This window comes from Panulirus ornatus, chromosome 16 (assembly GCF_036320965.1).
Source record: "Panulirus ornatus isolate Po-2019 chromosome 16, ASM3632096v1, whole genome shotgun sequence".
Lineage (NCBI taxonomy): Eukaryota > Metazoa > Arthropoda > Malacostraca > Decapoda > Palinuridae > Panulirus > Panulirus ornatus.
In genome coordinates, this window is record NC_092239.1 from 34,986,426 (window position 1) to 35,000,068 (window position 13,643).

Consider the following 13,643-nt stretch of genomic DNA (forward strand, 5'->3'; position numbering starts at 1 on the left):
GTGGGAGAACAGTGAGAAGGAGGGAGGCCTTTGTTCTCAAAACGACCGTGGCGATCATAAATCTGCTTTGAATCAGTGTGGAAGAGGCACTTGGGAGTTGACGTCGTCCCAGACCTGTCACCAGAATCCCACTTTACGTGAATGAGAATAGTTTATGAGACAAACGGACTCCCGGCAAATATTAGAATAGCAGTTAAGTATACGCATTAAAGAAACATATTCAGGAAGGTCTCCATGTGTCCTACATAAGGTCAAACCTGAAATACACACCTCAAATTTTGTGGCCGCACTTCAAGAAGCGTATAGAGCCAGAAGAGAAGGTCCACAGGAGGACAACAAAAAAGGTATCGGAATTAAGAAAACAGAGTTAAAAGAAAGGACTTAAAGGCCTTTTATTTGTCCATCAGGGAAGACATTACGGTGGGCCTGATCACACTCTAAGTTTCCGAACCAACGTGACGTAGCTGGTGAACAGTTCTTCGAAAGATGTGGGAACACAACAACCAGAGGCTATAACATGCAGTCAAGCATGAAACTCATTAAAAATATGTAAAGATCTTCGTTTACGAAGGGGTGGATGAATGGAACAAACTGAATGATGAAGCTGAGCGGGCAACATACTTAAGTTTAAAAAGCTCTGAGATGGGTCAGAAAGGTCAAGACAATGGATAGGGACCCATGGATATAGAACTCCCTACCCAGTACAGTGTAAATAAGTTATTATAGATACATTACCACACAAAAGACACGGGGCCCCACGAGTGTAAAACTTCCTTCCCGTAACGTACAAGGGAGTAATTACAAATACGTAATTACACGTACCGAAAGGTACCTTAAAACTGACAACATGTGGAACATGTCACCAGAGCAGCAAGTGAGAGGACTCGTGACAGAGGTGAACTATATATTTTGGTCAACATTTAAACTGCTCCCGGGATGTTTACGGAGGTATACAGGACGCTAACTCACATCTCTGCTTGAATATGCCGCGCCACATCTGTCCTCCTCACTTGAAGGTCTACATAAAACTCCTGGAAACTGTCTAAACTGTTACAACAGTTCAGTGGTATGCGTTCCAGAGAGTAGGACACCTCTCCATCCCAATCTCCTTACTTTAGAAGATAAGGAGAGACTTCTTAAGAGACTAAGACGCCGTTGACAAAGAACAGTTCTTTGAAGTCAGACGAGACTCCAGAACAAGAGGGAATCACAGGTAGGCAGGTAAAGTCAGCGAAGGATGTGTGTGTGTGTGTGGGTTGGTAAGGAAGCACTTCTTCAGCAACGGAGCTGCGCCAAGAGCAGGTAGGTAAACGCAACAACCACTGGAGAGTCAAAAACGGAGAGATAAGATGGAAGGGGCACCACGAGTGTAAACCTTCGCCCCCTCTCCTCAAACACTCACACACCTACGGAAGCAGGGTGAGGCATACCCCAGACAAGAGGCGATACACCCGGACCACCCGAGCGATGGCCCCGCCCTCCGGAGAAGAACGTCGCAACCACAATGAACCAGAGAGTCTTGTCCTGCTGCGCTACCTGTTCAGAGCAGCGGATGTGAAAATTACGCAATGTTGGCGCGCAGGCGCCATGGCAGGTCCGTCCCCAGGCTGTCCCAGAGAACCAGCCACCAAAGCAAGTAAGACACCTCGTCCTCTCCGACCTATAACCAGACCCATCAGGTGAAACCCTAGGCCAATCTTACCGAGCACCTCCAACCCATCACACAGTGTGTTCCGGCGGACCTATGTAATACGGTAGTCGTCTTGGGGCACCGCTAGATGTCCCCTTCGCACTCGCACACCACCAGTGAGTGTTTGTGTATGTAACCCCCCAAACATAAAAAACGAGTCTCCACGACAGCTTCTTGGCCGGGCTTCCTTACCGTGTGAAAAAAAGAAAAAAAAAACGAAATTAAACAGTCCCTGTCGGGCCGGAATTCGGCCGGTCGGGACGAACATCGAAGGAGAGAGAGAGGGGCTAGGAGGACAGAGGGAGGGAGGGAGGGAACAGTAATGAGCCGAGCCATAAAGCTAGGCCACCAGTGCAGCAGATGTTACAATGAACCCCCCCCTCTCCCCCACCTCCGTAATAAGGCTCATTAAAATCAACAAACTACATTTGACGACGTCATAAAGCAATGGCGCGTCTCTCTCCCTCTCTCTGTGACGACCTCCCCTCCCCTTAGCAATGGCTGCGTCCACCCCAGTCCTGATTCTGTACCCTTTTCTACAGACGTCACCCTCGACACTTGCTTGGCCCCTGCGTAATCACTTCATTCAAATCTATGCATGGACTAAGTACGGGTGGTTGGTCCCCTTATACACCACACACTGCCCTGTCCTCCACTGGACCCCTCGTATGAATTGGTTCCGAGTGTCCTCTGTATACGAAATGGCAAACACACGAAGCCCCTCCTAACCAAATCAAAATCGAAATGAAATTAATAATCTACTACAAACGCAGCTCTATCATTCTTCCATGCAATAAAAAAGACATGCATAGCAGAAATCAACATATTGAAAAAAAACAATAACACAAAACAAAATTTTGATACTATTAATAAATATAAGTAAAAATCCTACGACGAACATTACATTACATCATATTTAGCTTCTAACTCTTAAATATTCTCTAAAAAGTGAAAATTGCATCATCCTCATAACCTCCTTGAAAATGAAAAGTGTATAAATCCACCACAAATCTCTCTCGACCTCCCTAACTGTCAATAAAAATGTGACGCGATCACACTAATCCCTTTACAACCTCCTGTTCATCAAATATAAAAGAGCTGTGATAAATCTATTGTAAACCTTCCCAATTATCGAATAAAAAGTGAAATTGTTACACGTACATCTATCATAACCTCCCTAATTATCCAACGGGAAGTGGCAGTGTTATCAAATAAAAATCCCTCAAAACGCCAACCATTTTCACCCACCGCCTCTCCCCCTCACACACCAAGTGATCCTAAGACACAGCGACAAATCTCAGAACACTGAGAATAACCCCCATCCAAATGCCGACCATACGCGCGTACGGGATGACACACAGAGGCGCCTTAAATTAGGACAAACTACACTCAGAAACCAGACTACTTGTCTCCAAGACAAGAGTACAATGCTGTTCAACACTCCCTGTGCAACTTCAGAATGGGCCCGGCATTTTCCTGGCATCGAATCGAAACTGACCATAAACACTGCGCATCAGAAACAAAAACCAAAGAAAAGAAATCCACAATTGATGATTTCCAACGAACATGGATACCCATCTTCCAATATTCCAAACATCTGTATCTCCACAACCCTTATCTACTTTTCTCCTCGCGTTAGGTCGCCACACAGAGACCCGCTCAAAGTACTGTCGTGTCACATGTAAACTCCCACTAGCTTATCAATTTCACCTGACCTTGACCTCTGACCTGTGTGGAGGAAGAGAGAGAGTTGGGGGAAGATTATCGGGTATGAACACCTTGCTATACCACCGACCTTAAGAGCTTAAAAACCTATGCAAATAAGAGTCCAAAGTATGTGCCAACAACGCCCTCCCTCACACCGTAATAGGGTCGGCTGGACTCCAATATAATCTAGGGCGTACGAGGGGGTTCAGCCGACACTGTGCAACCTCGCATCTCAACAACCTACAATACCAGAAGACTATGCCTATCCGGAAGACGTATAGAATAGTTATTAAACCACAAACTCCAGCAGAACATCCACAGGAAACCAAATACACAGGCACCATGCATTGTTTGTGGGACGTGATGGAGCGTGTGGCAACAAATGAACAGGGAAATAGTGATCATCCTCAGTACAGATCCATATTCTATCATCGTCTACCTCAAGAAGCCCCTTCGTGGAAGAAGTCCTGTGATTGTAACCCAAAAATCCATTTTCTATGGTCTCTTCCAGCTACAGGAATGCACGACACAACCTTTTTATGGAAATGCTTGAACAATGGACCTCACTTTGACCCCATATTTCGTAATAGTTGGACTAGGATCCCTGACAGCTATCAACACTCATGATATGAAAAATGTCATTTTCGTCCTCCCCTCCTATATTCCCAACTTCCCATATATTTCACAAATCTCATGGGCCAAGAACACTCAAAATCGAACTATATTTTGGCACAACTGCCATCCTCTTACGATGTCAAGGGTATACGTCAATGAAAACTGAAAGTTAAGAGCACGGGAATTCGTGTGAAGCGTTGTCAACAAGGGCTGACCAGGGAACATGGAATGGTCAGGGGGAACTATGGAATGTGCGTGTATGGCTTGGCTTTAGTTGGCGGACTATGGCTTTCCGCGCATTATACATGGCAGCTACAGAATGTGAAGAAAACGAAGACGCACTCCGTATGCTCCAGGCGATAACTCGCTAAAACTGGAAAATCACAGAAGTGCGAAAAAGTGGCTTCTGAGAGGCTGATTTTCACCTGTAGATAACTAGCAATGCGAAATGCTGTCTAAGTCCGTCTGCTCCCTACAATCTGGCAAGTGTAGTCAATGCTATACAGTCTGTGCGTCTTGGTGTTTCAAAATCTTGTCATTGAAATTTAATCGCCATTCTCGTCACCGTTGTGCTAGATAACCATATTCATCTATCCCTCAATCCACTTATCTATCCTAATCACTATGGCGAATCAGGTATACATCATTCCACAATATACACCTCCTCAACCCCAATGCACAGTCATTTAAGTGATACATGGCCTTCAAACACTTACAAAAAGTGTTTCTTTACTTTTCACTTCTTAACCCCGACCAAAGTAGACTCAAAATATACAAGAAAAAATCTATTTACTTTACACTTCACCACGTAATAACGTTCGCAGTTTCCGCACAGGTGGCGTGCAAGCACTGGAGGCACAATACAGTTTTACGCCACCGACGGTAGATTACAGTTGCTTTGTACTCTCGTTTTCTATTGCGACCGCCCAAGCCCCGTGCCTTTCGACGTGACCAACTCGTAAAATTCTTTCTTCAGTCACCCTCACAGCAGGCTTCATGCCATACACACACCATCTGAGCATCTACGAAGCCCTTCTTTAATCTCGTGTGCATGTTCGACCCTTGAGCACGACGGGACGATCATCAACTATGATGTTAAAGACCAATTTAAACTATCACGACCAAATGAAAAATATCTTTAATCTTTTTCAGGATGGTTTTCGCATCACACGTACGTACCTTTCAATGCATACACGGTCCTTCAATAAGTCACAAAGCCTCGCTCTCCTACCTCCGTGAAATGAACTGAAGAAATGCTGTAGACTATGGTCTGTCACACTCACACACCCCTTGCAGTCGGTGCCTGCCGCTCTGCCCAATCCCATTCATCATTATGAAAATCAAGCTTTCCACTCAAACGTATAACGAAAAGCGTTCTTTTAAATGCAATAAAAACACCCAACGTCTCTGGCAATATCAGGAGCCAATTCCCTACATAAGACGTTTTCAAATGAATACAATGTCTATTACAGTGGATTGAAATGAGTTTTCTAAATCCTAATGGCGGTGTCCTGCTGACCTCGATTTTCTAAAAGGTGTTAACCACACCTCTTTTATTCAGATCTAACCAGTCCAGTTTTTTAAAGGTCTAGGACTTATACGCTCATTAAGGTTAGACTAGAACTCGGCAGGTAAGGTCAAGATGAAATCGTCATAACTCCATTTAGACAAAATACATTTTAATTCATGTAAACAAAAAAAATCTTTCATATAACATATAACGAACTCAAGACTACAATACTTTACTTCTCACTTAGAGAGAATCTGTAAGAATTTCAGTCTTGGAATACGAAATTATCGTCCAATTTCAGGATGTTTTATATTCCTATTTTATTCCTATTTCAAGTTATTTTCATACTTTAAGGACATACGAACATGATCAGGTAAGCTGCAACGGACAATTATGCAACTCTGTGCTAAACGAAAAGCGACGAAAATTTTGGCTAATGCTACCACTTTTGTTTTCCCGTCAATAAAGAATTAATTTTTAACCACCGGTTTATCTGACTGACGGGAAAACAATCAAGACACAATTACGACTAAGTGTAGGGAAACAAAAGTGCCAAGACCCAGCAAAAAAGATCGGAGAGTGGACGACCCTTCGTTTGTTTACGACGAATCTTGAACGTAACGCTGAGGTAATATATATAGGGGTAAAGGGGAGGCTAACTTGACCACGCCATGAATTCCGCTCACGCGAAGACTGAAAGCTGTTTAAAACTGTGTTCTTCCGTCAACAACACTATACTGTATAGTGGAACAACTACATTACGAGACACAGTCATGATTCATGTTTACAATTTCAGAGTGACTTCGAGAACAAACAAAAAAAAAAGTGTATTACGGTCCATTCATAGACGTAGCTGTAGCACTGGGAGTACAGTTTCGTCAAAGAACTCACTTTAAAGAAATCCACATCCCTGCTACTAAATCCATAAATAAATGAAGCTGACAAAGATGACATGGAGCACATGTTGGAATTCTAGCCATGGGTGTGCCCGAAATGACTGAAACCATTTTTGTAACTAAATAAATATTTCGTAAAGGCAAATACATTATAATTCTGAAATGAATTACAGCTGACATTCCAATTACAAATGTCACTAAAATACACACTATATCCGAGAATAATGGCAATAAAGTACATAATACACAAGGGCAACTTAACATACCCTGTATGAAAACGCTCATGTACAACTCAACACACAAGATAAACTTACAAAATGTTCAAGCGTATATTCCTACTATATTTTGAAACCCCAAAATATCTCTTTATATTACATACATCAAAATGTAATTACAAAATTCAAATACAGAATATGAGTCATATGTCTTGCAAAAATTTACCACAATTCAGACAACAGCTGGACTGCTGGTCCCTTTAAATATCTACTTAAAGCTAATTCTTTCACTGAGGCAGTTCTAATATCCTATGCACACTGTGTGCTACATATTCCCAAATATTTCAATAAACTAAGTCTTCAAAAAGGTTTGTTATCACGGTCTACTACGACAAAATGTGCCACATACGCTGATTAAAATGACAAACCAACCCGCGATTTAATTCCTGCTGCAGTCTTTACCTCATTCTGCTCCGCTGCCAGACGTGTATGTTTTTTCCAATACTTTCCGCATTTATTAGTGAAACGTATGGTACCCAAGGTAGTATTTTCCACACAAACAAATATGATCAAAGATAATTCTCCTGAGCGTTATCTTTAAACCTGTACGACCGCCAAGGCTTCGCAGATTGTTACGTAGAGTCTTACGATCTCGTACCGGATACCTCGACATCTCAACAAACTGACCAGATCATGTGAATTAATCAAATATTGGCTGTCGTGCCGGGAAACAATAACCGAAAAGCAACGGCAAACATGAATGGTAATATATAATCACCTAGAGGCGGATGATGATAATTAACGCATGGGCCCCGGCCGGTGAACTGGAGGGAAAACATTACTACGCATGCGTGAACAACACCGATTGCCCCGTGACCTTATTTCACATTTTTCTGTATATACTACGCACTTTCCATGAACATATGAAATACTAACCTGTTCTTGAGGTACTCCTAGTTGCCCATCAGACTTCTCACGTGCCGAAGTAAGCTATTTCCCAATTAATTTCATGAATTCCAAATGGCACCCGGCGTCCACTTCTCAAACACACACGAGCTGCAGGCACTTTTGTGGGTCGCTTACAACACCAATGTTTACAGAGTTCAATGATGTCAGTGGGACTTTTAAATTCAATATTGTTGCCACTAATTCATACAGATTACTGCTTCTATAACAATATATAACTGTAAAATAATGGACATAAATTTTATTGATATATATGCAATACAAAAGATACTTGAAATTAATAAATAAGGTTTGCGTACTTAAAATCAGGGCGATACGAATAAGGAACGAACGAAAATGAAATTTTGATACTTTGTCAATCCCAGTATTAAGAAATGCAGGCGTCTTCCTTATCCTATAAAACGTAAGCGTCACAGCCATGACGTATAAATCAATTAGAATTAATGAATTTACGAAAGCGTTGTTGACATAAGGACGTACACTCCTGGTGTTAAACTGACTCTTGATGTCTAGTATTGTATTTCATGATGCAATGTTTTACATCGTTCTTGTAGAAAGAATACTTTGAATTAGTGTTTATCAATCAATTTGAAATAAATGTTCATTTGATATTGGTTCTCGTTACATCTTGCTCTGGAATTATTATACTTAGGACATTAGACAAACGTCTTATTTCGACATGGCCTAAAATCGAAGACAATAAAGTCTTTAAAAAAAACTACTTTGTGTCTGTCAAAAATGGGATATTTAGGGCATCATAAGGCCACAGACAGACGAGGTAAAGATAATGGACATTACTCCGCCTTGTGTACCTGCCTGGCGTACCCTACAGCCTTGCTGTATCTTAGTGTACCTGCTCTGGTGTACCTGTGACTTTACTGGACCTGCCTGGCGTACCTGTCCTTACTGTACCATATTACATCTGCATTAGGGTACATAACCTCACTACACCTAGATGCATATGTGTATCCTGTTGTACCAAAGTGTAATTTGTGTATCCTGCTGTACCAAAGTGTAATTTGTGTACCCTGCTGTACCAAAGTGTAATTTGTGTACCCTGTTGTACCAAAGCGTAACTTGTGTATCCCGCTGTACCAAAGTGTAACATGTAACCTGTTGTACTAAAGCGTAACCTGTGTATCCTGTTGTACCAAAGCGTAACTTGTGTACCTTGCTGTACCAAAGCGTAACTTAAGTACCCTTCTGTACCAAACCGTAACTTGTGTACCCCTGTTGTACCAAAATGTAACTTGTGTACCTAGGCGTATGCTGATGTACCCTGGCGCAAGTCTGTGTACCGCTGATGAACCCTAGGGGTACCTGAGTGATATTTTGTTTACCAGAGGTTTGATCTTCCTACATCATCCTCGTCTCGTAACACTGTGGCTCCTTCCAGCCCGGGCCAGGCTGGTCTACCCTGACCAGTCCAGACTTTTGATCTTATTAACTGTGGTCGAGGAGGAGGGGGGGATCTCTGCCTCCATACCTGATCCCCTCGACTGGAGTTAGAAGACACGTAAGGAAGAAACTGTTTTATACACACTCGGAAAGATAGAGTGGCTATGGACTCTGGGAAAACAGGAGACGAAAGAATACAAACAGAGACAGACCAGTGGGTTCTTTCAAGGCTGTTTGTGGCAGTGGAGGAAGGCAGGAGAGGGAGATGGTTGGGGTGAGTTGACACAAGATTACTTTTAGGTCTCTTCAACCCCGAGTGTAAGGAGAATAATCAAGTCACCCCCACCGAGACATTTACATCTGGTTAACAAGGATAAGAACAATTCTGGTGGGTGTTTTAAACACTCGCTACATCTACATCTACACAGCACTGGTGAAGGGGGACCTATGGACACTGGCCTTATCTTATGGGGTTATATCAAACACACTTCATTATAAATTTTATTCTAAAAAATATAAATTACTTGAAACATGAGATCAACTTATGTAATATGAACATCTGTCAACGGAATATAAACTATATAAATTCCCGCTGATCCACGCACAGCTTAGCTTGTGGCATATCACTAGCGTCTCGAAGCCCCTTGAGCACGATGGTCCGCGACCCTCGAGCACGTCGGTACGACCCTCTACTATGACCGGCTTGGTCTTTGACCCCGGGCCTTAGAGCGTTAGGTCAAAGGCCACGCCCACTAGAACCCTATGGCCGCACCGTCGTGCTTTAAGGGATCGAACCGTCGTGCGCAAGGAGGCAGCTACACCTGGTCACCAAAAAAGCTATTTGGTACATACTGAAATCGTCCGCCGACCACGGCGATGCGACAGCAGCGGGTGGAGCATTGGACGCTCTCAGCAACATGAGGGACATACATGCCTGGGATACCCTTCGTAGTATTATATACACAATGCACAGCTGATGGGAGATGCTTCTCTGCAACGAAACGACGTAACTTCACGGAGGCCAAGACGTAGTTTGGCCCGATGATACTGTACAAGCGACGACCCCCCCCACCCCCCTTTTAGGGAGGTCAGAGCCGAGGCCAAAGGAGGGCGCTGTCTGGTTGGCCTTTGTGTCTCCGGACTACCAGGGTCGTTAAGGTAGGTCGAGGGCAAGTGATGTAATTCACCGAGTAGTGAATGATCCCATACACCTCCTGCAGGTGCGGGAGATGACTCCAAGACCAGACTCGTTCTGACTACACACACATACATATATACACACACACGGCCCTTAATGGGAAGGCAACTGTGGACCATAACATCCACGTCACTGTAAACAGCGCCTGTAGACGGGGTCTCAGGCTCACTGTGAAGACTCTGCAAGTCCTCTTGCCCCCCCACTCCCTTCCTCCTGTTGGCCTTCGACTATACACCGGGTGTTCAAAGGGGCGGCTGGAGGGTGTGAGTGGCACGTAATTATATACAGATGCTGATCGTGGCCACCCTAACGCACGCACACACGTACGTACAAACCCTCACCTCCCCAATTCTCACCGACAATGGCCACATGAACAACGTTCCCCCGGTAGCAAGGGCGACCCACACAACAGATGGGGTGTCTTGCTCCCCTTACGGGAAATAAAGACAACTGGAAATGTTACACTCTCACTAGAAACACACACACACACACACACACACACACACACACACACACGCTCACTCATTCCCCTTCTGTTGTGCAGTGACAGCCATAGCGAACCGGCGAATCTCGAAAATTTGGGTCAATATTTTCACTTTTTTTTTTTAAGTAGATACGACCTGTGGTTCAGTGAATCACCACGTTACTTAAGACTTATATATACTCATGAGTCACACTGCCACTCATCGTAAGTTCTCCCGACTACCGCGGCGCCTCAGGCCCCAGCCAACACCTAACCCAGCGAACAGTAGCGGTAGCAGCTACCACCCTGGCGCACAGCATGGCCCTTCAGTTAAGGATTTCAAATAAGTGTTTTCTTCTACTATGGCATCTTTTGGGCAACAGTGCAATGTAATTAGTAATACAATGATTCTTTCTAAGAACAACTGCTTACTTTATTGAACACCGTATACAGTATACTGCATCGTGAAATACACCACGGTATATTGAGATGTATAAAGTACATTCAACACGATGCATCTGTAGACTCGTCATCAACGGAATGTCTACGATGAATTCATCCTGTTAACAATGGTGACTTAAGGGAGGGAGGGAGGGTGTCAGCTGCTGTGATGGCTGGGCTGACGCGTCAGCCAGTGCGTCAGGAGGTGCCATGAACAGTGGAACATTAAACTTATGAATGAAGAAAACATCAACATGATGTACTTAATGGCCAGCTGGGCCATGCATCGGTCGCTGGCCACACACACACACACACACACACACACACACACACCTGAACCTTACTCAGGTGTGGGACGCTGGCCATACTACTGACCACACACATGACCTGCTGTCTTCAGGTGTATTAACCACGCTCTGGGTAGTTTGGCTACAGTCTAATTGATCACGGAATTGGCACTAGTCTAAGATATTCTAAATATTATGACGCGTAAACCATCGACATCACTGTTGGTCATAAGTTGTCCATGATAAATGTCATATTCACGTCCAAAACACACGATGAATGTGTCACTTTCACGTCCAAAGCACATGATAAATGTGTCATATTCACGTCCAAAACACACGATGAATGTGTCATTTTCAAGTGCTAAACACACGGTAAATGTGTCATATTCACGTTCAAAACCCACTATAAATGTGTCACTTTCACGTTCAAAACACACGATAAATGTGTCACTTTCAGGTTCAAGACGTATCTTATCTTATACCCAGAAATTTCAGTGGGTTACTTATTCCATCACAAGGTTCCTTCGTCGCCTGGGCGTTGCAGGGGATGTAAGGTGCGGGTTGGAGGAGATCGACTTGTGGGTGGGTGGAGGAGGAAGGCGTGGAAGCGGAGGGTGTATAGGGATAGACGGGGGTACGGGCGTGGACGGCAGGCGCGGCGCTCTAGCTGAAGCGGGCCTTGGGAGTCTGGGCGAAGAGAACCCCCTGGTAGATGATGCCGTTCACCTCCATACTGACGACCATGCTGTTGTCCTGGCCCCGGCCGTCTCCTGTAGGTGGAACACCTCACCGTCAGCGACAACGTACACACAGACACACACACACACACACACACACACACACACACACACACACACACACGATACAGTTCCTATGAAAGACTAGCAAGTGTGAAAACTGAGGAAGCGTTTGTGGTCGGAATCCCTCCACCTTCGTCAGAAACTCATGTCCTCCTAAGCTTTAGGTCAGGCGAAGTCATTGCTCACGTCGGGACAAGGGTAAAGCCAGGTCAAGGGTCACACAGGTACGCCCCTTGGCCACGACGACGGTACGACCTTTAAACACGACGGCGTGGACCGTGAACACGACGGTACGATCCTTGAAGAGAACAGTCCGATCCTTGGGCACGACGGCCTGGTCTTCGATCCGACGCTTAAGAGTCGTACCCAAAGTTTGTAAAGTCGGTCTTAATTCGTCGCACCGTCGTGCTCGAGAGTCGAACCGTCGTAATTCATGCTCAAGGAGTAACTCCTAGGGTGCCGCGGGAGGACCCGCCTGGAGAAGGTGTGGGAGGACCCGCCTGGAGAAGGTGTGGGAGGACCCACCTGGAGAAGGTGTGGGAGGACCCGCCTGGGGAAGGTCTGGGAGGACCCGCCTGGGAAGATCTGGGAGGACCCGCCTGGGGAAGGTGTGGGAGGACCCGCCTGGGGAAGGTCTGGGAGGACCCGCCTGAGGAAGGTCTGGGAGGACCCGCCATGGGAAGGTGTGGGAGGACCCACCTGGGGAAGGTCTGGACGCTACTTATAAAGCAAAGAAACTCGCAGTGCCTGGCAGTCTGGTATGAAGAAGAGAGGAAGAGACATGAGGACTTCTGGCTCGTATCACGTCCTCGCTACTCACTCGCTTATCATCGGAGATAAGGATGCCTAAGAGCATAAAGATCAAGGACAGATAAGAAAAAAACGAAGCCAAAAGTTAGGTCCAGTAGATGGTCGTGCTAGGTCATTCTTCCTGCCGGGTCAAGGGTCAAGTTGTTATATAAGGTCAAAGGTTCTCAGTGGGTCAAGCGTGACAAGCCATATAGACCTCTGAACTACCAAATATACTACGACTATGTTAGTCTACATTCATACATAAACCTGTAAACTCAGTGTACTCTCGTGCCTGCTGCTGTAAACCGGAAGACTAAAGCACATTCAGACTGTCTTAGTATACATTCAACCCTACATTTTGTAATCTAACAAGGGTCACTCAGGCTACATTAGTATACTCATATCTATACTTCTGAACTATCAAAGATACTATAGATAGGTTAGTTTACATTCATAAGTGGATCAGTAAACCATCAGATCTACTCAGACTAACTCAGTAAACTCTCTTACCTACTGTTGTGAAAGCATTGAGACTTAGTATACATGCATCCCTACACTTGTAAACTAGCAAAAGCCACTCGGGCTACATTAGTTTACTCATATCTACAGATGTAAACCATGCGAACAGATCAAACTGTGCTGAACGAGCTTACTGAAATAGAAGC

At 44.6% G+C, this 13,643-nt stretch overlaps 1 protein-coding gene across 3 annotated transcripts in view; it reads right to left on the reverse strand.

The window, feature by feature from the left end:
• Positions 1-9,491: 9,491 nt before the first annotated feature.
• The window catches only part of LOC139754242 (AT-rich interactive domain-containing protein 3A-like), a 141,195-nt gene continuing 137,043 nt past the window's right edge, over positions 9,492-13,643 (reverse strand). For all 3 annotated transcript variants that reach the window (XM_071671567.1, XM_071671566.1, XM_071671565.1), the window contains one exon: positions 9,492-12,156. In XM_071671567.1, coding sequence (XP_071527668.1) covers positions 12,050-12,156 — 107 coding nt within the window. In that variant the 3' untranslated portion in view covers positions 9,492-12,049. The remainder of the gene's footprint in view (positions 12,157-13,643) is intronic.